The sequence below is a fragment of the Argopecten irradians genome, chromosome 6 (assembly GCF_041381155.1).
Source record: "Argopecten irradians isolate NY chromosome 6, Ai_NY, whole genome shotgun sequence".
In the NCBI taxonomy this organism is placed as follows: Eukaryota; Metazoa; Mollusca; class Bivalvia; order Pectinida; family Pectinidae; genus Argopecten; species Argopecten irradians.
Genome location: NC_091139.1, coordinates 18,498,146 through 18,524,049, shown reverse-complemented (window position 1 = coordinate 18,524,049; position 25,904 = coordinate 18,498,146). Strand labels below are relative to the sequence as shown.

At 38.9% G+C, this 25,904-nt stretch overlaps 1 protein-coding gene and 2 long non-coding RNA genes across 11 annotated transcripts in view; 2 read left to right on the top strand and 1 right to left on the bottom strand.

Annotated features, from left to right (window-relative positions):
* LOC138325212 (exportin-2-like) overlaps window positions 1-11,562 on the top strand; it is a 43,559-nt gene extending 31,997 nt beyond the window's left edge. The window contains exons 24-26 of the mRNA XM_069270704.1: window positions 8,284-8,381; window positions 8,828-8,958; window positions 9,975-11,562. Coding sequence (XP_069126805.1) covers window positions 8,284-8,381; window positions 8,828-8,958; window positions 9,975-10,064 — 319 coding nt within the window. The 3' untranslated portion in view covers window positions 10,065-11,562. The remainder of the gene's footprint in view (window positions 1-8,283; window positions 8,382-8,827; window positions 8,959-9,974) is intronic.
* Window positions 11,563-15,896: 4,334 nt separating this feature from the next.
* LOC138325209 (uncharacterized) lies at window positions 15,897-17,776 on the bottom strand. The gene is made up of 3 exons (XR_011208737.1): window positions 17,762-17,776; window positions 17,219-17,436; window positions 15,897-16,026 (listed from the first exon to the last, which is right to left on the bottom strand). It is a non-coding gene; the product is annotated as an uncharacterized lncRNA (long non-coding RNA).
* The window catches only part of LOC138325210 (uncharacterized), a 147,789-nt gene continuing 139,266 nt past the window's right edge, over window positions 17,382-25,904 (top strand). For 4 of the 9 annotated variants that reach the window (XR_011208738.1, XR_011208741.1, XR_011208740.1 and 1 more), the window contains exons 1-2: window positions 17,382-17,522; window positions 25,480-25,526. This is a non-coding gene — a long non-coding RNA (uncharacterized lncRNA). Of the gene's footprint in view, window positions 17,523-17,604; window positions 17,912-25,479; window positions 25,527-25,904 lie in introns of those variants that run through there. The other 5 variants (XR_011208744.1, XR_011208742.1, XR_011208745.1 and 2 more) reach the window with 4 other exon arrangements.

Genomic DNA, 25,904 nt, shown 5'->3' with positions numbered 1-25,904 from the left:
CCCCTTGCAGAACCGGGCCGTTTGATTCCCATCAAATAATCAAAAATGCAATTTAATCAACTTCAAGTCCGTTTCAGACTTGTTTACTTTAATCTACCAAAATTACTAAGATCATTTTACTGTCAAAAAAATACCCCAAATGAGTTACACAGATTTATAATACCGTCTACAAACGATAAAAACTGACATGTCACTCGTTTTGACATAGACAACCACCACCGCTGACAACATACTCACTGTACACTTTCCACATCACAGTTTTATATCCACAACCTGAGATCAATAACGATGTCGTTTCTTATCCACCCACCCCTGACCCATCACATATCTAGATCCAGATGATGAAATGCTGGTCAGGCACATCTTAACACAAGGGTTTTGGAATTAACAGAATAGACTAATGACCATCACTGTCGATATATCCACCCCTGACCCATGACTATCACTGTTGTTATATCCACCCCTCACCCATGACTATCACTGTCGTTATATCCATCCCTGACCCATGACTATCACTGTTGTTATATCAACCCCTGACCCATGACTATCACTGTCGTTATATCCACCCCTGACCCATGACTATCACTGTCGTTATATCCACCCCTGACCCATGACTATCACTGTCGTTATATCCACCCCTGACCCATGACTATCACTGTCGTTATATCCACCCCTAACTATGGTATTGACTATCACATATATAACACTCGTTTATATCCACCCCCTGACCCATGACTATCACTGTCGTTATATCCACCCCCTGACCATCACAGTGTTTACTATCACTGTCCGTTATATCCTGTCGCCCCCACCCCCTGACCCAGGAATATCACTGTCAGTTATTATCCACCCCTGACCCTGACTATCATGAATCTATCACTGTTGATTATACAGTCCACCCCAACCCCTGACCCATGACTATCACTGCTGTCCGTTAATATCCACCCCAGAACCACGACTATCACTGTCGTTATAAATCCCACTGACGCTATATTTGACCTCACTGTCGTTTATATCCCCCCTGACCTATGACTATCACTGTCCGTTATATCCACCCCTGACCCATGACTATACACACCCTGTTTGTTATATAAATCCATCCCCTGACCCATGACTATCACAGTTGTTATAACCACCCCTGACACCAATCACTGACTTATCACTGTCGTTTTATCCACCCCTGACCCAATGACCCATGTCACTAATCACTGTTCCCACGACTATATCCGTTATAACCCCCCTGACCCATGACTATCACTGTCGTTAATATCCACCCCTTTTACCCATGACTATCACTGTCCGAAATATCCACCCCTGACACCTATGACTATCACTGTTGTGTTATATCCACCCCTGACCCATGACTATCACTGTTTTGTTATATCCACCCCATTTTGGGGTGACCCATTTGACTATCACTGTCCGTTATATCCACCCCTGACCCATTACTATCACTGTCGTTATATCCACCCCTGACCCATGACTAAATCACTGTCGTTATATCCACCCCCTGACCCATGACTATCACTTTCGATATATCCACCCCTTGACCCATTAGACTAACACTGTCGTTATATCCACCCCTGACCCATGACTATCACTTTTCGTTATATTCCACCCCTGACTGATGACTATCACTGTCGTTATAATCCACCCCCTGACCCCATGACTATCACTGTCGATATATCCACCCCTGACCCATGACTATCACTGTCGTTATATCCACCCCTGACCCATGACTATCACTGTCGTTATATCCACCCCTGACCCATGACTATCACTGTTCAGTTTATATCCACCCCTGACCCATGACTATCACTGTCGTTATATCCACCCCCTGACACATGACTATCACTGTGTCGTTAAAATCCACCCCCATGACCCATGACAATCACTGTCGTTATATCCACCCCTGACCCAATGACTATCACTGTCGTTATATCCACCCCCTTGACACAATGACTATCACTGTTGTGTTATAATCCACCACCCCTGTCCCATGACTATCACTGTCGTTATATCCACCCCTGACAGCATGACTATCACTGTCGTTATATCCACCCCCTGACACCATGACTATCACTGTCGTTATATCCCACCCCTGACTCCATGACTATCACTGTTCGTAATATCCACCCCTGACACGGTGACTAACACTGTTGTTATAATCCACCCCTGACCCATGACTAACACTGTTGTTATAATATCCACCCCTGACACCATGACTATCACTGTCGTTATATCCACCGCCTGACCCATTAACTATCCACTGTCGTTATATCCACCCCCCTGATACATGACTATCACTGTCCGTTATATCCTCCCCCTGACACATGACTATCACTGTCGTTATATCCACCCCTGACCCATGACTATCACTGTCGTTATATCCACCCCTGACCCATGACTATCACTGTCGTTATATCCACCCCTGACCCATGACTATCACTGTCGTTATATCCACCCCTGACCTATGACTATCACTGTTTGTTATATCCACCCCTGAACCCATTGAACGTATCACTGTCGTTTATCCACCCGCTGAACTATGACTGTCACTTTTATTTATCCACCAACCATCCTGAGCCCATGACCTATCACTGTCGATATATCCACCCCTGACCCATGACTATCACTGTCGTTTATATCCACCCCTGACCCATGACTATCACTGTCGTTATATCCACCCCTGACCCATGACTATCACTGTCGTTATATCCACCCCTGACCCATGACTATCACTGTCGTTATATCCACCCCTGACCCATGACTATCACTGTCGATATATCCACCCCTGACCCATGACTATTACTGTCGTTATATCCCACCCCTGACCCATGACTATCACTGTCTTATATCCACCCCTGAACCCATTGACTAACACTTGTCGTTATATCCACCCCTGACCCATGACTATCACTGTCGTTATATCCACCCCTGACCCATGACTATCACTGTCGTTATATCCACCCCTGACCCATGACTATCACTGTCGTTATATCCACCCCTGACCCATGACTATCACTGTCGTTATATCCACCCCTGACCCATGACTATCACTGTCGACTTATAACTCCCACCCCTGACCCATGACTATCACTGTTAGTTATATATCTCACCCCTGACCCATGACTAATCACTGTCGTTATATCCACCCCTACCCAATGACTATCACTGTTGTCGTTATATCCACCCCTGACCCATGACTATCACTGTTGTTCTAATCCACCCCTGACCACTATGACTATCACTGTCGTATAATATCCACCCCTGACCCACATGACTATCACTGGTCGTATAATATCCACCCCTGACCCAACGTGACTATCACTGTCGTTATTTATAATCCACCCCTGACCCAATGACTATCACTGTCCCGATATATCCACCCGACCCTACCCACGTGACTTATCACTGTCGTTATAAAGTCACTCCACCCCTTACCCATGACTATCACTGTCGTTTATATCCACCCCTGACCCCACCGACTATCACTGACGATTATATCACCCCTGACCCTCAATACAATCACTGTTGATTATATCCACCCCTGACACATGACTATCACTGTCCTTATATCCACCCCTGACCCCATGACTATCAATTTATGTCGTTATATCCACCCCTGACCTATGACTATCACTGTCGTTTATATCCACCCCTGTTACCCAATGACTATCACTGTCGTTAAAACCACCCCTGACCTTATGACTATCACAGTCGTTATATATCCACCCCTGACCAATGACTATCACTGTCGTTATAATCCACCCCTGACCCATGACTATCACTGTCGTTATATCCACCACCTGACAGACTATCACTGTCGTTATACTCCACCACCCTGACCCATTGACTATCACTGATCTGTAATATCACACCCCTGACCTTAATGACTATCACTGTCTGATATATCCCCACCCACTGACTATAATGACTATCACTGTTGTTATTATATCCCACCCCTGACCCATGACTATCAAGCTGTCGTTATATCCACCCCTGACCCATGACTATCACTGTTTGTTATATCCACGTCCCTGACCCATGACTAACACAGGTCCGACTATCATCCACCCCTGACCCATGACTATCACTGTCGTTATATATCCACCCCTGACCCATGACTATCACTGTTGTCGATATAATCCACCCCTGACCCACTGACTATCACTGTCGATATAACCACCCCTGACCCATGACTATCACTGTCCGGTTATATCCACCCCTGACACCATGACTATTCACTGATTTTTATAATTCCACGTCCCTGTGACCAAGATGACTACCACTGTGCGTGTAATATCCATCCGACTGAAGTAACGTTTGACTATCACTGTTCAACGTTTTACAATTCCACCCCTGACCCTGACTATCATCACTGTCTGTTATATCCAACCCCTACACCCCTATGACTATCACTCGTCCGTTATATCCACGCCCGGACTCTGACATGACGCTACACTACTGTTTATTAATCCACAGAGGAACCCCATTACCCATGACATTATCACTGTTAACTGTTAAATCCAATCCCCTGACCCACGAACTATCACTGTCCGTTATATCTCACTAGTTTGTTGTCCATGACCTATCACTGTGATTACTTATCCACCCTGACCCCAATGAACTTTTTCTCACTGTCGGCGTTATACTCCACCCCTGTACCCATGACTATCACTGTCCGTTATCATAATGTTGAAACCACAATACTTTTTTCCTGACCCTTGACTAAAAAATCACAACTGTCGCTTATCTACATATCTACCCTGACCCATGGACTATCCCACTGTACGTAATAAATATCCACCCCCCTGACCCATGACTATCACTGTCCGACTATCCACCCCTTACCCATATGACTAATCACTGTCGTTATAATCCACACGCCCTTGACCCATTGACTATCACTTTCGTTATAATCCACCCCTGACCTATAGACTCTCACTGTCCGTTATATCCACCCCTGACCGCATGACTATCACTGTCGTTATATCCACCCCTGACCCATGACTATCACATGTCGTTATAACATCCACCCCATACCCATGACTATCACTGTCGTTAATATCAATCCACCGCCCTGACTCATGACTATCAACTGTTGTTATATCCCACCCCTCCCCTGATGACTATCACATATCCACTATCATCTGTAGTTATATCCACCCCTGACCCATGACAATCACTGTCGTTTATATATCCACCCCTGACCCATGACTATCACTTGTCCGTTTATATCCACCCCTGACCCATGAACTATCACTGTCCGTTATATCCACCCCTGACCCATATTGACTATCACTTGTCGTTATAATCACCGCCCTGGTCTGACCCATTACTATCACTGTCGTATATATATCCACCCCTGACCCATGACAATCACTGTCGGTTATATCCTCCCCGTGACCCATGACTATCACTGTCGTTATATATCCACCCCTGGTACCAATGACTATCACTGACGTAATATCCCACCCCATGTGACTATCACTGGTCTGTTATACTTCCACCCCTGACCCATGACTAACACTGATCGTTATAATCCACCCCTACCCATGACTAACATCACAGTTCGATATATCCACCCCTGACCCATGACTATCACTGTCGTTATATCCACCCCTGACCCATGACTATCACTGTTCTATTATATCCAATCCCTGACCCAATCACTGTGTATTTTTTACTATCCCACCCCTGAACTCCTATCCATCACCTGTCGTTATAAATTCCATCTATTTGACCCAAGTCGTATCACTGTCGTTATATCCACCCCCTGACCCATGACTATCACTGTCGTTTATAAAAAAGATTCCACCCCTGACCCACTCCACTGACTATCACTGTCCGTTAAATCCACCCCAGACACATGACTATCACTGTCGTTATATCCCACCCCTGACCCATGACTATCACTGTCGTTATACTATCCACCCCGTGACCTATGACTATCACTGTTGAGTTATATCCACCCCTACTCCATTACTAACTCGTTACAAAACTCACGTTCCTCCAGACCCTGACCCATCCACACCTATCACTGCAACTGTCGTTATATCCCAGCCCTGACATCAAATGACTATCACTTGTCGTTATTATATCCACTCCCAGACCTATGACCCATGACTATCACTGTCGTTATATCCACCCCTGACTCCATGACTTATCACTGTTGTTATATCCATCCCTGACCCATGACTAAACACTGTCCGATTATATCCACCCCTGACCCATGACTATCACTGTTTTTATATCCAACCGCCTGACCAATGGACTATCAACTGTCGTTATATCCACCCCTGACCCATGACTATCACTGTCGTTATATCCACCCCTGACCCATGACTATCACTGTCGTTATATCCACCCCTGACCCATGACTATCACTGTTGTTATATCCACTCCCTGACCTATATACTATCACTGTCGTTATATCCACCCCTGACCCATGACTATCACTGTTACGTTATATCCACCCCAGACTGGGACATGACTATCACTGTCCGTTATATTCCACCCCTTGACCCATGTACTATCACATGTCGTTATATCCACCGCCAGCCCCATGGACTATCACACTGTCGTTATAATCCACCCCTGACCCATGACTATCACTGTTGTTATATCCACCCCTGACCCATGACTATCACTGTCGTTATATCCACCCCTGACCCATGACTATCACTGTCGTTATATCCACCCCTGACCCATGACTATCACTGTTGTTATATCCACCTCCTGACCTATGACCCATGACTATCACTGTCGTTACTATCACAGTACCACCCCTGAAGCCCATGACTATCACTGTCGGTTATATCCACCCCCTGACCCCATGATATCACGTGTCTCCACCCCTGACCATACTATCACTCCACCCTGACCCCAATCCACAACTCACTGATTGTGTTATATCCACCCCTGACCCAGACTATCACTGTCGTTATATCCACCCCTGACCCGTGACTATCACTGTCCGTTATATCGCACCCCTGACACCATGACAGATCACTATATCCAACCCCTGACCCAGGACTATCATGTCACTGACTTGTATATCACCACCCCCTGATCACACTATCGTGACTATTACCTGTCGACTATCACAGTCGTCCAATCCACCCCTGGACCCATGACTATTACTGTGTCGTTATAATCCACCCCTGACCCATGACTATCACTGTCCGTTATAATCCACCCCTGACCCATGACTATCACTGTTTGTTATATCCACCCCTGACCCATTGACTATCACTGTCCAGTTATATCCCACCCCTGACCCATGACTATCACTGCTCGTTATATCCACCCCTGACCCATGACTATCACTGTCTCGTTAATATCCACCCCTGACACCACGACTATACACTGTCGTTATATCCACCCCTGACCCAATGACTATCACTGACGATATATCCACCCTCTGACCATGACTATCACTGTCGTTATATCCACGCCCTGACCCCATGAACTATCACTGTCGTTATATCCACCCCTGACCCATGACTAATCACTGTCGTTATATCCACTTGGCCCTGACCCATGACTAATCACTGTCGTTATATCCACCCCTGACCCATGACTATCACTGACGTGTTAAATCCACCCCCTATCACTCCATATAACTATCACCCAAGTCCACTGTCGTTATATCCACCCCTGACCCATGACTATCACTGTCGTTATATCCACCCCTGACCCATGACTATCACTGTCGTTATATCCACCCCTGACCCATGACTATCACTGTCGTTATATCCACCCCTGACCCATGACTATCACTGTCGTTATATCCACCCCTGACCCATGACTATCACTGTCGTTATATCCACCCCTGACCCATGACTATCACTGTCGTTATATCCACCCCTGACCCATGACTATCACTGTCGTTATATCCACCCCTGACCCATGACTATCACTGTCGTTATATCCACCCCTGACCCATGACTATCACTGTCGTTATATCCACCCCTGACCCATGACTATCACTGTCGTTATATCCACCCCTGACCCATGACTATCACTGTTGTTATATCCACCCCTGACCCATGACTATCACTGTCGTTATATCCACCCCTGACCCATGACTATCACTGTCGTTATATCCACCCCTGACCCATGACTATCACTGTCGTTATATCCACCCCTGACCCATGACTATCACTGTCGATATATCCACCCCTGACCCATGACTATCACTGTCGTTATATCCACCCCTGACCCATGACTATCACTGTCGTTATATCCACCCCTAACTTGTTGTATTACATGTTACAGGGGCCGCCTACTACAAGCTTTGATCAGCCTGTTTGAGCTACCGGAAGATGAGTCTGTTCCTGATGATGAACATTTTATAGAAATTGAAGACACACCGGGTCAGTTCATGGAAAATTCAGCTTTAAAATCTTCATTTCTGAATTGTCTTGCTCACAACTTCAACATTATCCTACATCTATTTATTTACCACCACCAAATCCTTGTAACCCCTCTCAAGCTGACTATTAATGGCAAAATGCATACTACATAGCTGTTAAATTACTGTTTGAAACTTATTTGCAGGGTTTTATTCTCACAAGCTTTCTTTGTAGTCGTTAAGAAAGTCATTCATATCACAGGCTTAAATATGTAAAAGCATTATTTTGATGGTAATTTCGCGAGGTATTATATTTCGCAACTTTTGACTGACCCACAAATTTAGAGAAATTAAATCTCATGTCAATATAAGCAACTATACAGATAATATTTGGTACCTCATATGTATATGGATATCTGTTGCCAGGCGACAATTTTAATATGTATCTTCATTTACCTTCATTGCTAGGTTACCAGACAGTGTACTCCCAGCTAGCCTTTGCTGGTAAGAAAGAGAGGGATCCTCTAGCGGCCATTCCTGATGCTAAGTTACACTTAGCTCAACAGCTCGGCAAACTGTGTGCCGGCCACCCGGGCAAGGTATCCTCATATCATACATTGTACTCCTTCACACACATACTTTAGTCTTTAGTAGATTTATGAAAATATACTTGAATGATGTAGAAATTTACACATGAAGGAAAGAATTTCCCTTACCTGACGCAATTTGTTTTGCTTGATATGATATATGGAAAGTTTCTTGAATCGTGTGCTTATCCCTGCACAAAAGGTTTACCTAAAAATTGAAATTAGCCTCCAGCATAAATAAAAATGAGTACAATATATCACATGTATCTAGTGTAATATGTATATGAGTCTTTAAGTAACTGTATAGTCATTCCTTACACTCAAAAAATGAGGTAACTAATACATCAATTTTGAGACATGACATCGACATAAGTAACATAAGAATGTTAGTTATCATGAATACGAGGGTTTCGAGATCCCAAAACGACATGGGTGAAGTATCATCATTTTACCGTTGATTAGTTCCAAGTTTTGGTGATTATGATGTTAAAACATTCACATCAAGAGACGACGTTGCAATCATCATAAGATGGGACTGATCGAAGGTAATTTTACTTTACCCATGTCTTTTTGGGATCTCAAAACTGCTGTATTGGTCCCGCCTTCCAGTAATTAATATAATCTTTCCCTACCCAAAGAAAGCTCAGCTAAAACCAGTGACAAATCACAGATGGTTGGAGAATGTGTTGGTGTGAATTTCATGACGTCACAATTACCGGAAAGTTTGACTAATTGACGAAAAATTTATCTTTACCCATGTCGTTTTGGGATCTCAAAACTCTGGTATTGAGTTGTGTACCAGTTGCTGTAATGAATTATGATTGTGGTACACCAGGTCTATGTCCTATTACCTGTGTATATATTTCTGGTCATATTGATTTGAAATCTTTTCTGTCTGGCCCCAGAGCAGTGAGCCCTTGGTTAACAGCACTGTCTGTTTTTGATTCTGGTAGGCTTGATTTTACACCTCTTTTTTTAGGCCCCAAAGCAGCGAGCCCTTGCTAACCGCATTGTCTGTTTTTGTTTAGGTACCTACTCTGATCAGCTCGTGTCTAGAACAACAGGCCCAGGCTTTCTTACAACAATACCTTACTGCCGCTGGAGTCCAGCTTGGATGACAAAATAGCCACTAGGTGGAGCTGTAAACAATAAACTGACAACACTAGCCTAGGCTATAATTCAAATTTTGAATGTCCACTGCATACAGGGTCACACATATCTGCCATACCACTACATTGCCATGGAAACAGTGCCCTTACCACTATATTGCCATGGAAACCGCCCTTACCAATACATCACCATGGAAACAGTGCCCTTTCATTGTCATGGATACAACATCCTTACCACTACATCACCATGGAAATGGTGCCCTTACATTGTCATGGATACAACATCCTTACAACTACATCACCATGGAAATGGTGCCCTTCCATCGCCATGGATACAACAACCTTACCACTACATCACCATGGAAACTGTGTTCATTCCACTAATTAACCTTTCCATGGTCAAATACTTTGAGGTAGAGAAATGGAAAGACAGTACAAAACACTTGTACTATAAATGTATATAGTACGTAAAGGAAATTCTTTATATATCTCCAAACAGTTACAATAAAAAACTGCTAGATCCCAATAGGACTGTTTGTTGTCAAACTATGTGATCAACATCAACTTTTCTTTATAATACTGACAGTCTGATGTTCTGACTCAGTTTTGTATTATTGATAAAGTGATGGGTAGAAATGATTCGTGGATTTCAATTGTATTTCTTTTGTTGACATGTATTAAGAAACATTTAGATAATTAGGTATTGATACAGTTGCATTTTATTTTGAGTTCTGCTGTACATGTAGCTAACAAAAACATGCAATGTTCAGAAAGTTGGATCGTAACTAATGATTAGTTTACCTATTACAGGTAAGTCTTACTATTTAATGCAATGGTAGTCATTGTCTTGGAAGGAGTAGATCAATTATAACCCTGCAATATGGTCTTTGTCAAAAGACTGAGGGAGCTGGATTTGACGGAAACTGTTTATCAATACAGTTATAGTTTTGTTATAAACAAATATGCTATGGCTTCACTTTATGTTAACAAATCTCAAGCAAATGTTCCAGTAATTTCCCAATTTTCAGTCTTAAAATCAGCAATGTCTTACCTAAAACCTCTTTATGATACATGTTTGATGTTCGAAAACAATTCTTTTGTGGGAAATTAATGGTACACGAAAATGAGATTACAGAAGCATAAAAATTTTTTGTGTTCATTGGGATTGAAAAGCATACCTCAGGTAAAAGCATTTACAATTTATATAGAAACCATCTTCTGTGAGAAGACTTTTCACATCAAATGTTGCATATTGCACAGTGATTTATTTAGTCAATAAACTTTGATAATGCTTTTGCTAGGTTCCTTCTAACTGCTACTATTATGGCTTTGCCTATTACAGAATTATCTGCTCTTAAGGATAGGTTTTAATGGTATTAAATGTAAAAACATTTTTTCTCTGAAAAATATGATGTTATTGATAATTACAACTTGATGTAACAATACCTGCCCATAATGGTAGATAACTGTAATTTTAGCAAAAACTTGATTGTTATTGTCTTTAAAAGTTATTGATTATCTTGCTGTTATCACAATGACTGTAAGATGAAACATTTATGAATAGTAAAATTGTACAAGAAGTTATACTTTAATATGGCAAAATATTATTGGTGGTACAATGATTACAGTATTTATCTAAAAAAAATATAAATATCTCAAATACAAATTTGGAAAAATGGCTCTTAAAATAGAGAAAATGTATTGGAAAGTGCATGAATTTTGGAATACCCAGTGTTTTCTCTATCTACCAGCATGATTTAGAAGTATCGGAATGTTTTATAATGTATCTTTCTCATGTATAATATTGTTTGTTGATAAGTTTAGCAAAGTTACTTGTGTGGTAGAAAAGTATTCTTACTACACTTTCATGTCTAGAACAGACATTAACATCTATAAAGTGCTGGTTTATTCCCTACCCCAAATAAATAATTCTCATCCTTTCTTGTTCCAGTACAGTGCTTCATTTTGTGATCCCTTTATATATATAATTATCCCATTCATCCCTAAAGACATATTGGAACTCTTCTATTTCAAAGCTTGGAACAGTTCATTATGACGTTTCAGGGGTGAATGTGAGAAGTAGAATTATGTGAATAAAATTCAATTAAAATTCTATCACTATTGAATCTAAATTGATGTGTACTTATTTATGTAATTTGAATCAGTTCTCAGAAATGATCAAATGATCATGAGAACTTATATTGTTGGTAAAATATATGTAATCCTACATGTACATTGTTAAGGGGAGATCTTTTATTGTCACAGCAGAAGTGCTTTATGATAACTGTGTATTTCACTTTTGTGTACAAAGTTGCATGATGGATGGAAATAAATATTTTGTTATCAAAATATCTGATTTTAATTGATCTCATATTTGGATATGTTATTTCCTAATTTTATAGGGACATTTCAGACTTACTCTAAGAGTACATTAAAATGTGCACATACAAAGGAAACAAACCAGTTCTAATGGAAGTTAGACTATTTGGTTTTACTGCGATATGCCCGAATAGCCTCCTGTAGTGAAATGTGTTTGAAATGTTCAAACTCTCTCATTGCTGCCATTACACATTGTGGCTGGACATCTTGTATGCCAAACCCTGGCCCTTACCAGTGGAGTAAAGAAACTTTTGTCTATAAATACTCAATTAGGTACATGTTCTTGCCTAAAAAAAACCATATTATGAACTCCTTGGACGCCATGTATTGCACTTGTTTTAATTTACGGGACATTGGCTCGGGTTGGCTCCATCTTAAAGGGCTGAGACTTGCAACCTTGATTGCAAAGAGGCTGGGTTTTGGGTTTCCAAAAAATTGAGTATCAGAAATTTCTTGTTCGAATCATTCAAATTACCATATTAAATCCAGTAAGTGCCCAGGGCGCTCAAAAATGAAACAAATAAGGGGGTGTTTATTAGAACCAAATTTGGACTAGTCTTTTTTTAAATTTTGTGCACAAAATAAACCACAAATTATTTTTTCAGAGCAAATCAATAAATCCAATTTTCATATTTTCTGTCTGCATTTGATTTGAAATTGAGGGATAAAGACGGGGAGGGGCACTTATAGTGTGGAATATGGTATATTGATGAAATAAATTAGTACTGAAAATGGAATGTCATGGGCATAACTATGGATAAATTATTTTGATTTATTTTCGTTTTGTTGTATGACAGCCAGAGTCATTTAAGGGCATGGTTTAGGAAGTGGAGGAAAGCTGAAACGCCCAGAGAAAAAACATTCACCTACAGTCAACAACTCCTCCACATGGGTTTTGAACACCTAATCGAGAGGTGGAGGGCTAGTGATATGTTGGATCTCCTCAACTATTTGCCCATGACTTGGCAACTGTGGCTTAAATTATCTAGTAAGAGATTTCCATTGCTGACAAATGGTATTTTTTCTCTATCAAAAACAAGATTTTTTTCTAACCTGGCCCAAAGGGCCGGTGAGCTTGTCATGGCGCGGCGTCCGTCGTCCGTCCGTCAACATTTCCTTTAAATCGCTACTAGTCATAGAGTTCTGCATGGATTTTAACCAAATTTGGCCAGAAACATCCTTGGGGGGAGGGGAACAGAACTTGTATAAATTTTTGCTCTGACCCCCCGGGGACAGGAGGGGCGGGGCCCAATAGGGGAAATTGAGGTAAATCCTATAAATCGCTACTTGTCCTAGAGTTCTGCATGGATTGAAAACAAATTTAGCCAGAAACATCCTTGGGGGAAGGGGAATAGAACTTGTATAAATATTGGCTCTGACCCCCCGGGGGCAGGAGGGGCGGGGCCCAATAGGTGAAATTGAGGTAAATCCTATAAATCGCTACCTGTCCTAGTGTTCTGCATGGATTGTTACCAAATTTGGCCAGAAATATCCTTGGGGGAAGAGGAAGAGAACTTGTATAAATTTTGGCTCTGACCCCCCGGGGACAGGAGGGGCGGGGCCCAATAGGGGAAATTTAGGTAAATCCTATAAATCGCTACTTGTCCTAGAGTTCTGCATGGATTGTAACCAAATTTGGCCAGAAACATCCTTGGGGGAAGGGGATCAGAACATGTTTAAATTTTGCTCTGACCCCCCCGAGGACAGGAGGGGCGGGGCCCAATAGGGGAAATTAAGGTAAATCCTATAAATCGCTACTTGTCCTAGAGTTCTGCATGGATTGTAACCAAATTTGGCCAGAAACATCCTTGGGGGAATAAGAACAGAGTTTGTATAAATTTTGGCTCTGACCCCCCGGGGACAGGAGGGGCGGGGCCCAATAGGGGAAATTTAGGTAAATCCTATAAAATTGCTTCTTGTTCTAGAGTTCTGCATGGATTGTAACCAAATTTGGCCAGAAACATCCTAGGGGGAAGGGGAACAGAACTTGTATAAATTTTTGCTCTGACCCCCTGGGGACAGGAGGGGCGGGGCCCAATAGGGGAAATAGAGGTAAATCCTATAAATCGCTACTTGTTCTAGAGTTCTGCATGGATTGAAACCAAATTTGGCCAGAAACATCCTTGGGGGAAGGAGAATAGAACTTGTATAAATTTTGGCTCTGACCCCCTGGGGGCAGGAGGGGCGGGGCCCAATAGGGAAATTTAGGTAAATCCTATAAATCGCTACTAGTCTTAGAATTCTGCTTGGAGTTTAACCAAATTTGGCCCAGAAACATCCTTGGGGTTAACAGAATTCCTATAATTTTTGGCTCTGACCCCCTTGAGCAGAAAGAGTGGGGCCCCAATAGGGGAATTAGAGGTAAATATTCAAATTCCTTCAGAAAAGAAACAATGAACCTTACTAGGCATTACAAACCAGGTGAGCGATACAGGCCCTCTGGGCCTCTTGTTTTCAATTACAAAAGTTCCTAACTTTACACCATTACCACCATTGAAAGGTTTGAGCTTCTATTTTACTTCAAGATAAGAATATTAAAAATTATTAATTGTATCCCAAAAAATATATTCCTATTTGGAATGAAGTACTGATTGTGCATGAACCAAAAGCAACACTAATTATTTTATATTGTTTTGTTTTAGTTAATTAGACATAAATATACATGATTAAACACCAATTGTTCAAATGATGAGTATCGTTTTATGCTCAGTTGTAGGTGAAGCATCTTTAATACCCGGGAACATTTGTATACAAGTTTTGACAGTTATTGGGAGTCTTATTGAATAAATCACAATAAGATTTTGTAGTTTTAGAATTTAATAAATAAAATTCATGCCTGCTTTAACAAATTAAAATAACAACATCTTGCTGTGATTGGCATCCTGTGCTGTCTGGACTTGTTGTCGTTGACCCACAGTGATGTCATGCTTATGAAATGAGGCCTCTCGCACATCTTGCATTCTCCATACACCAACTTTTGTCTTGACATCTGTAAAACCAAAATAAGTTGTTGAATTTGTATCAAGTACTAACTGGTGTCAAACTGCTTAAAAGTACTTTGTACTTTTCAATGGTTTGACTATAAATTTGGGAGGCTTTAGTATACTACAGTAGTTTATGTATTTAGTCTTATTCAGTTGTAGAACATGTACACCAGATTACTTTGCAGTGCCACATTTACTTCAGTGAACCAAATGATAGAAGATTTAGCGCAAGAAATCCCACCATCACAATGTAGTGCTATCACATTTAAGTAAATAGTCATAAATATGAAGTAGGAAGCCCTACTAGATTTCACATGATTTATCTAGTTGCTTATTCACTATCTGATACAAAACAGACATAAATTATTCAGTAATCCAACGGAAAAATGCTCGACTAAATGCTTAGTGAGGAAATCAAGTTGTTGCTTATTACAATCAGTGAATGAGGTCAAGGACAGAAATCAGTCGCAATACTTACTTGGTCTTTTCTAGATCTATTCCACCTTTTTGATGTTGTTGATGGATACATAGTGATAAAGTACCACCAAGAGGAAAAGGGTCACCCCAAGGGCATTGGCAAAAATAGCTAGCTGTATGTCGGTGATCATCTGGATGGTAGAGACAAAATGTGTTAAACAACTTCATACAATACATCTTCTGATTACTGTTGAGGGTAATTGTAGAACAAATTAGTGGTCAAAGAAAAACTGAATAGCCAGATATGTGATCTTAAACAGGTTGGGCACAACCCTGAATATGAGTAACAGTTTGAGTAACAGTTACCTGTTTGAGTAATCAATAAGTTACCCAAATGAGGAATTATGTGAATGAAAAATGCATCTTGTTCAGTAATGTGCAGACGATGAGGTAAAAAACAGAATGGTTATCCATCCAAGTGCAGACCATGTTCGATATTGTTTAATATACAACACACATGTACACCACACTGTTTAATATACAACACACATGTACACCACACTGAAATGTACAGTTACAAAAACTAGCCCATGTTGCTGTTCAGAAAAGTGTCTGCATCATAGTTGAGCATTGTCACCTCTTGGGTTAGTGCAGCTCTCCACTGCATACCTCAGTCACTAGATTACAGTTGGTGGCAGTGGTGGGATACATGGGATATAATCCCACCGCTGCCACCAATCTTCATGTTTCTGTAAGCATAATATTATAGAATATGAAAAGGTGTTTTGTTTGTAAGTAAATTTAATATAATTAAATACAAATATTAATATAATTCAACACCATACAAAATATTCTGTATTTGCATATTACACTAACAGAGTTATCTGCCCTTGCAGATCGGTATTGAATATACATCGTGTTTGCTAACGTAACGTCTTACTGCAGAAAAAAACGGCGTGAATTTTTTGTCACAAAGTAATGACTTCACAGTAGATACCTACTTGCATTTGAGTTACCTATGAAAAAGGTAGGATTATCCAAATGAAGATGCATTATTGAATCCATGCTCTTCTATTTTCCTGTCCCATCCCTTTCGTGAATACATTATTTTTTATTGATTTACTGTTTAGAATTTACACTCAGTAATAATACACGCCAATTGTTTTTTTTTTTTATTCACAGTACCCAACCGAAACAATTTACAGTATTTACGTTACTAAATCTAAATATAGTAACAAGGAATCTGTCGATGCATAGATCTTGATTAGAAACTTATTCGAAAACGATAGCAGTTATTATTGCTTTCAACCTCTGTAATTGTCAATAATTATATTGCAGACAATTTTATATCGACAACGATACAATACTATATCAATAAAATACCTTTTCAGTGTAGTGACCGGCGAGAAACGTGTAGCACTCAGATTCGTGTATACGTGGGGCACCTTGCGAGAAATCGCGAGATTTTCTTAGAGTTGTACTCTTCCGGTATATTTCGACCAATCAGCATCGAGATCGTAACTGACAGTTCTGTGAATGGAGTGACAAAGAAGTTGGCGGGAGCTGCTTCCAAGTTTGGTGTGTCTTTGTTTGCACGTGGTCTGACAATGAAAATAATGTCACGTTACGAAAGGATATTTTTTACCTGTTGTACATACTGGAGACGCAAAAGGATTAAAGAAAAACGGTAAGTTACCCAGATGACTAGACTGTCACGAAGCAGACTTTCCGAACAATAAGGAATATTTACGTTATATTGTGAAAGTTGTAAACAAGGAGGTGTGTCAAGTTGTTGTGGTCAGCGCGTCGACTAGTAAATTGTAAACAACGGTGTCTTGCTAAACATACTATATGTATTGTTAGAATCAAAGACAATGATAGAATCCAGTAAACAGTAACATTTACGTTACAATGTTATGGCATTACATGTTTATTTCTTCGCTGGAGCAGTAGACACTTCGCCGGGCTATCCTTGTTTGGGACGCTTCCGGGTTTTCCCAGCCAACAAAAGAAAATGCATGTGCTGGAATGCGATTGAGATTGAACAAGTTTACATTTAATAAATACACTATCGTGGTAGGTACTATTAAAACATGATACAATGCAAAATTTAATTCATTATTAAGTTGAGCATTGCAATCTTTGCATGCAATATTGACAGTTGAGGGCGCGCGTGCACGCACGTGCTTCTATCCGTAAACAAAGTCCTTTGTTTGGGCATGCAACAGTGCAGCACGTAGATTTGAAATGGAATTAATCATGATTAATATTGCATTTCTTGTGAAAATATTCAGGTAATTCTTTGTAATTATGCCCACTGATGCTAAATAATTAACATTTATTAATTGTTTTACAACATATATAACTATGTTATAAATTGCAATTGCTCAAAGTTGAGTCCAATAATGACCAGATGCAGTACCTAGTTTGTTTTATATTGTATATGTAAAACAAACTGTAAATATAATACATGTTATTGCTAATTTATAATCATCCGTAAAATGGTTATTTTGTATTTATTGCCATACATATATGTATTTTGGTACTGATATAGGGATAACAAAGACACTATAAATGACTCACCTGTGTCATTGTGTTCAGGTTTCAACTTGAAAAGAAATTCTGTGTTGGCAAAAATACTTCTCTCAATTAATGGAAAACTTGTTGTTGTACTCAAAGAATATTTTTTAGATTCATAACTGTAAATATTTCTAATGTTGCAATGTACAATTTATAAATATCTGTATACCCATGTAAACCTAAAATATGACCGTATTATAAATTCATTCATTATTAATTTATGGATATTCATCAGTGTTCGAAATTGACACCTGTCCTTCTACCCATGGCCCAATAACTTAGTGCCCAGGGTTCTTGAAATTGAAAAAAACAGGACCCTTAACAGAACCAAACGGATGAGCCTTTCATAAAGTTATTGCACATAGTATTAGCAGTAAATCAATTTGTAATAGAAATCATATGTTCAATTAAAGGTAAGTGAAAATCAAAATGAGGCCACAAAAAGCGGGAGGGGGGCTTATAGGGATTGGAGTGCTTTTTTGGTGGAATGGCGTCCATTATCCATTTAGGTTGATAGAAATTTGTTTGATTAGTGATTTAACAATCAAAAAATTAATAAAGGATAATATGATTATCCTTATTGATAATTCAGTTATGAAAATCTGTGAATAGCAACTTTCTACACAATATTTTATTAAATATGAAAAATGCATATCCGTTCATTTATGGATATGCAAATACATAGCTATTCTTTGACACTGCCTCATTTAATGCCTCATTTAATACCTCATGTGAGGAAGCAAAGCTCTGGGTTCTGTCCCCTGGTCTATAAAAGTGGTTGATCCTGCTTATTGTCCAAAAAAAAAAAAGACTGGCACTTCCGGTATCAGTGATTTTTCTCCTTATATAACTAAGGTCGGTAAACGACCCCATTTGCAATGCCAAACCCCCCTATTTTTTCCCAATTACAATGAAAAATTCCCAAATCAAACTGCTGAAAACCAAATATCGGTATCCTGCAAATCTCTTCTCTCGTTTAATTTAAAAACAAAAACACTCTGAAACTTATGTTATGGTCGTCAACTTTTGATAAATCGACATAGGTTACTGTTTTACAATATTTAATCACCTGTAATACCATGTTCATTGATGTGTAATTTTTCCCAAAAGTGCTCTTTTTGCGATTAAAAATTCCTAATTTGTTACGAAAACATTTTTTCCAAAATTCCCCGAAAAATCACAGGGTATGCTTTGTTGTCTGTTTAATGTGACTGAATGGGGTGTGCTGTTCACGATTCAGTAACTTTGAAAAATATGAATATACCACAGCCCCCCGAAACATTTGGGCAGTCAGACACGCAGCGATGCTACATGTTGTATACAGGGCTGGGGAGGTCATCCTAAATGACTAGCAGTTATTTTTAGAATCAGATGCTAAGCCTAATCAACCAACCAAATACATAACTACGCTAGTATATATACTTCAGAGACTACAGAGATATACTGTAATCTGTTTTTGTAACGTTTATTTTTAAATAATTCTATATCATCCGAGTATACCATGGCAATTACAACTTGGCACTTAGCTTTTGAACAGCGGGGCTGGGGAAATGTACTCGCCCACATGAGTGGATGTTAACAACACGCTTGTCTGTCGGACAAGTAAAAATTTCTGACCATGACTAGACTTAGTTATTAAAAAGCATACAATGTGCGTCTTGTTTAAAGCTAAATATATAGGGCTTACTCTACACAAGAAATCTTAGATTTCTTAGAAATATGACATAGCAATGATAAGCTTTCTGAATCATTCTTGGAAATCTCTGATTTTTGTTTTCAATGCGCATACGCATGTACAACAGTGAAGGTTAACTGGATTCACCTAACACAACACAAAAATACACTCGCATATATTTAATGATGTCATTCGGATGAGTAGATTTTAAAGGAGCACTTGTCTGATAAATGATCATCCTGCTTTCTTGTATTTTTCCAATTTTGTAGATATGCTTTTCAGTAAAAGTTTGTTAGATGTACAGATATTCCTTATGAATATAGTAGGACGAAATCCTTTTAAAACTGTTGAATACAAAATGAGGGCCCAGAGAATTGATCTTTCACCTGAGGCGCGGAGATTTTACAGACTACTGTATTTGTCTAAAAATTATCTTTATTGACAGTGATTTTTTTTAGTTACATTTCGGGCCAAATAAAGGCCCCTTCCCCTAGAAAATTTTGCTGTATTTTCCCAATTGTATGCAAATATTTTCCTGAATAAAGAAAAAAATCTTTAAAATATACATGTTTCAAGAAAGATGCCATGTATTGTTTTCCCAAATAAAAAGGTACGTACAGACCCCAGAAATTATTGAGTAAGAAAATCACTGATTGACCTTCATTCAAGGTTGCAGGTCGAGATCAAGTATAATTTATTGATATAGGAACTTTTTTATTTGACAAATCAAGAAGTATGTAGAAGTTAAATTATATGTGCCATAACTGGGCAACATTTTGACATGTTATTGATGCTGTGAAACAGCATTCTTAGGTACGCTCTGAGAGCCTGTGCACATCAAAACAATGAAACCACTCCGCGATGAAAATTAGAAGTTGTTTTGTTCATTTTACGTAATACTTGATGGCATGAAAAAATAAAACCCCATTATTCAATACCACAGACATAGAATTTGTACATACGTATACACCATGGATGGAGTGTTTTAAGTGTTCAGTTGGGACTCTATGATATTTGTATTACTCCGAGAACACTGGTCTCCCGAAAATCACGAACAACACCTTCTTCGCTGTCTTCCTCCGCGACAGACTTTCGGTGGATATTTGGATTGTGTATGTTTATTTTTAAATTTTACGTAATTCATGCTAATGATCGATTAATTGTAATCAAATGTTAGGAAGGTAACTGCAAAAGAAAGTTCTTATAACGCTTATACAGTTTTTTTGTGTTGGTTGCATTGACGAACTATATCCGATGATACACTGTATTATTGCGCAGTAAAAGTAATAGTATGTGTCTGTCACTGGGAGTTGTGTCTTTTGTTTATCGACAACTGCGTTATATTGAAAGGGGAAAGGTACACAATTTATCAACATAAACTTACAAAATATAATGATGATATAGATCTATATATGTACGAGCATTTTTTAAAGTGACAAATAAACTTATATTGCCGTGTAATGTACGGTAGCCTTATGAAGACTTGAAGACTTGCTAAAGTCTGATGTATTGTATGAAGTTTTTTTGATGTTAGCGTTCTTATGAATTCAAAAGAAATTTGAGTGTTATAAGTTACCAAATAATGTAACTTTTACTTGGCAAAAGTATATGGCCATGTTTTATTATGAGTCAAAAGTCGGCAAAGCACAACTCACGGTATAATGTTCTGCACGATAATATCTCGCCAACCAGTTACTGTTAGGCTTACGAAGACTTGCTAAAGTCCGGTACATTACATGAAGTTTTCTTGATGTTAACGGCTAGCGATCTTGTGAATTTAAAAGAAATCCGAGTGATATACGTAATGAAATAATGTACCTTTTATTCGGCAAAAGTATCTGGCCATGATTTATTAGTCAAAAGTCGTCAAAGCAAACCCATGTAAGTTTTCTAAAAAGGAAACCAAAACATATCCGGAAATGGTAATATTTCTTATGTTATATTTTTCCGAAAATATTCTTCAATGTTAAGTGGATATTAAGATACGGATATGTTTACTTATTATTTTTTGTCTTTGAAGAGACATTGATGAAATTGATAATTTAGTAATTAAAAAAGAATTATAAAAAATGATACTCAGATTCTGAATGGTTTCATTGGTGTCAAAATTGTTATTTCAGAAATAATTTAAATATAAAATTTATTACAGTTATTTCAGGAAAATGACTTATTCAACTTATTAATCTTGAAAAACTTTAAATATCATAAAATAATTACGGATTATACTGTAAATATATTTTTGTTAAACTCCTAAATTCAACACTGCACACTTAAAGTATACTGAATTCAATATTTAAATGAAAACCATTTTCTTTATTATTTGGTTTGGATCCTTCAATCACAGCATCTTTGAGTGGCCTTGGCACTTTGATTTTTTGTCTTCAGTAATCTATTGAAAAACATAGATTTGATGAATTAATCTGTGAAAATCATCCAAATGGACAGACAAATATGTGTGAAAAACATGTGTGATACCTTATAGCATTGTAGTTACATCACAGAATTTATACAGTGTAAAATCTGTGTTTTTATGCCTTATGTATGCTTATTTGAAAACATACCCACAGAAATAACTTTAAAATTACTAATAACACTGAAAATGGGGAAAGGAATTGAGACCACGACATTGGATTCATGGTCTGGCCATTATGGTATACTCATCAAATGTTAATATACTGATTTTTGGCAGTGCCAAAAATCATTTTCAGCTCTTAATTGTACCTGTAAAATTAAAATTAAAACCAATGCATTTTATACATGTACTGTAATTCTCAAAATGTTGGTAATTTTTGTGGTGAAAAAAAGAAAAAAACTTTTCTTGAATCGTGAGTATGAAAATTAAGGCACATATAGCTTGAAATATTATTAGCATGCACCAAAATCACCAGGTAGCTGGTCATTTATTAGGGTCCGCTGATGTGGCACTTGAATAGATTTATATCCAGTTTATGCAAAATAATCTTTCATGTGACATCCCTGATATATTCATCAACCACACTGATATCACAGTTATTCCCCTTTGTCTATGTTTGTGAGCAGAAAACTTGCTATCCAGCATCAGGTCAAACAGTATTCAAGCTGTGATTTATATAATATGTGAATATGCAGAATGGAGTTTGAACTTGGGATATCTCTATAGGTCATCTGACTGATGGTCAGGATGACCAATTGCCATCATGTGTCCTGGTCTTGTGTCATCCAGACTATTTCATTCAAAAGACTATTCCTCCTTTAATCCAATGTGGATCACTAACCAAATTTAGCTTTGTATATTATATATAAAGAGTCCAGTCCAACCCCCAGGGGTAGATGGGCGGGACTTAAAAAAGTCATGCTCCTCCTTAACCCTTGAGTTGATTATAGAGATTTGGTGTGAAATGTCATTGGGGGAGGGCAGTCATAGTTTTAAGCCATAAGAACCCGAATTCAGAAATGACCCATAGTCATTGTGTTTTGTTGTCCATCATCATGCGTTGTGAAATGTGGGTCAGGCGCCATTCTTAAATTTTTCAACATTTTGAACTTCTTCTCAAGTTCAACCAGTGTGTTTTTGCTGAAACTTGCCTGAAATGATCCTGATATGCCCTGACCAAATGCTATTATTTTTGGGGTCATAGTTTTAAGTCATATGACCCGAATTCAGGATGACCTATAGTCATTGTGTTTCGTCCATCATTGTGTGCTGTGAACTGTAGGTCAGGCGCCATTCTTAAATTTTTCCACATTTTGAACTTCTTCTCAAGTTCAACCAGTGTGTTTTTGCTGAAACTTGCCTGAAATGATCCTGATATGCTCTGACCAAATGCTATTATTTTTGGGGTCATAGTTTTAAGTCATATGACCCGAATTCAGGATGACCTATAGTCATTGTGTTTCGTCCATCATTGTGTGCTGTGAACTGTAGGTCAGGCGCCATTCTTAAATTTTTCCACATTTTGAACTTCTTCTCAAGTTCAACCAGTGTGTTTTTGCTGAAACTTGCCTGAAATGATCCTGATATGCCCTGACCAAATGCTATAATTTTTGGGGTCATAGTTTTAAGTCATATGACCCGAATTCAGGATGACCTATAGTCATTGTGTTTCATCCATCATTGTGTGCTGTGAACTGTAGGTCAGGCGCTGTTCTTAGATTTTTCCACATTTTGAACTTCTGCTGAAACTGGCGTGAAATGATCCTGATATGTCCTGACCAAATGCTATTATTTTTGGGGTTATTTCAAAATCCAAGATGGCCACCATGATATATCTATTTAATTTCCTATACAGCTGTTGCCAAGGTTGTCAGATGACCATTAAGGCCTCTGGTCTGACCCCTTCAGAGCCTCAGAGGCAGAGAGGCAGGTATCAAATAGGAAACATTGCTAAAATTTTGCTTTAAAATCCTACTTTTTCTTAATCCTTGAGTGCTTTACACTGGAATTTCTTGTGGAACATAATTAGGGAAGGGCAATTTGTCGCGCAATCATACTTTATGTATGGTGGGGTTTCACAGGTATAGAATTTAATTTTTAAAGCCACTATCCATTTTCGGCAAATTATTAAAATTTCAACTCGCCAAAACAGTAATTTGCTTGCCGCTTTGAAAATTGAAAATTAAGATCCAAATTAAAAGCATGCAATCAAATTCATTGACATTTATTGTATTTTTTACTGTAGGTAGCAATAAATGTTGGACATTTTTAGTGTCAATGTAATAAAGTGTAACAGCCGTTTATTTTCAGAAATGGGGCCGCGGTGGCCGAGTGGTTAAGATGTCCCGACATATTACCACAAGCCCTCCACCTCTGGGATGCGGGTTCGAATCCCATGTGGGGCAGTTGCCAGGTACTGACCGCTGGCTGGTGGTTTTTCTCCGGGTACTCCGGCTTTCCTCCACCAACAAACCTGGCACGTCCTTACATGACCCTGGCTGTTAATAGGACGTAAAACTAAACAAACCAAAAAAACAAACCAATTTTCAGAATGTGGCATATTATGCAAATGAAAACTAGTTAAATATGATTTAAGTATCAGGTCTGATCCTCTGACTGTCTATATATTGAGAATAACAACTGATGCATACGCTTGCCAAAAATTGCAAGTACAGTAGTTTTCAACTCGCCAAATCAAAAATCAACTTACATTTGGCCAGTTGGCTAGAACTTTTGTGTAAAATTCCTTCTCCTTCCTAAACCTTGATTGAATTACATCGAGATTTGGTGTGAAACATCATTGATAGAGTATTTTTCTTATAAATGACCATGGTGCTAACCCCCGGAGTGTAGAGTTGGGGCCCCTACTTCTGATCCCTTGAATGGATTACAGGGAGTGTCCTGATTTCATTTTAGGTTAGTGCATTGATGCCTTTCAAATTGTATTTTTTTAATCTGTGACATCTTATTTTACAGAAAATGGAATCCTAAATAAAAAAGAAACTACATGGAGATGTTTTAAGGTATGTTATATTTTCTTTAATTTCATATATATGTTTAATAGGCATATAAAAGCTCTCCATCTGGGTCGCGATATTTAATCCAATGTTTGCTTGTCGGTGGTTTTTCTCCTGATACTCCAGCTTTCCTCCACCATGAAAACCCACAACTTCCTTAAATGACCCTGGCTGTTAATAAGACGATCAACTAATCCAACCAAACTGGATCATTAACATGTATACATGTATGATACTATAGGCAGATGCATGACTAATTGTTATTTGCAATTTGATACAATTGGAAAAAAAAAGTGAATTGCTGGATGGTATATAAGAAAAAAACTATTTCCCACACATATCACAAGATATTGTGGGTCAGGCGCCATTCTTAAATTTTTCCAC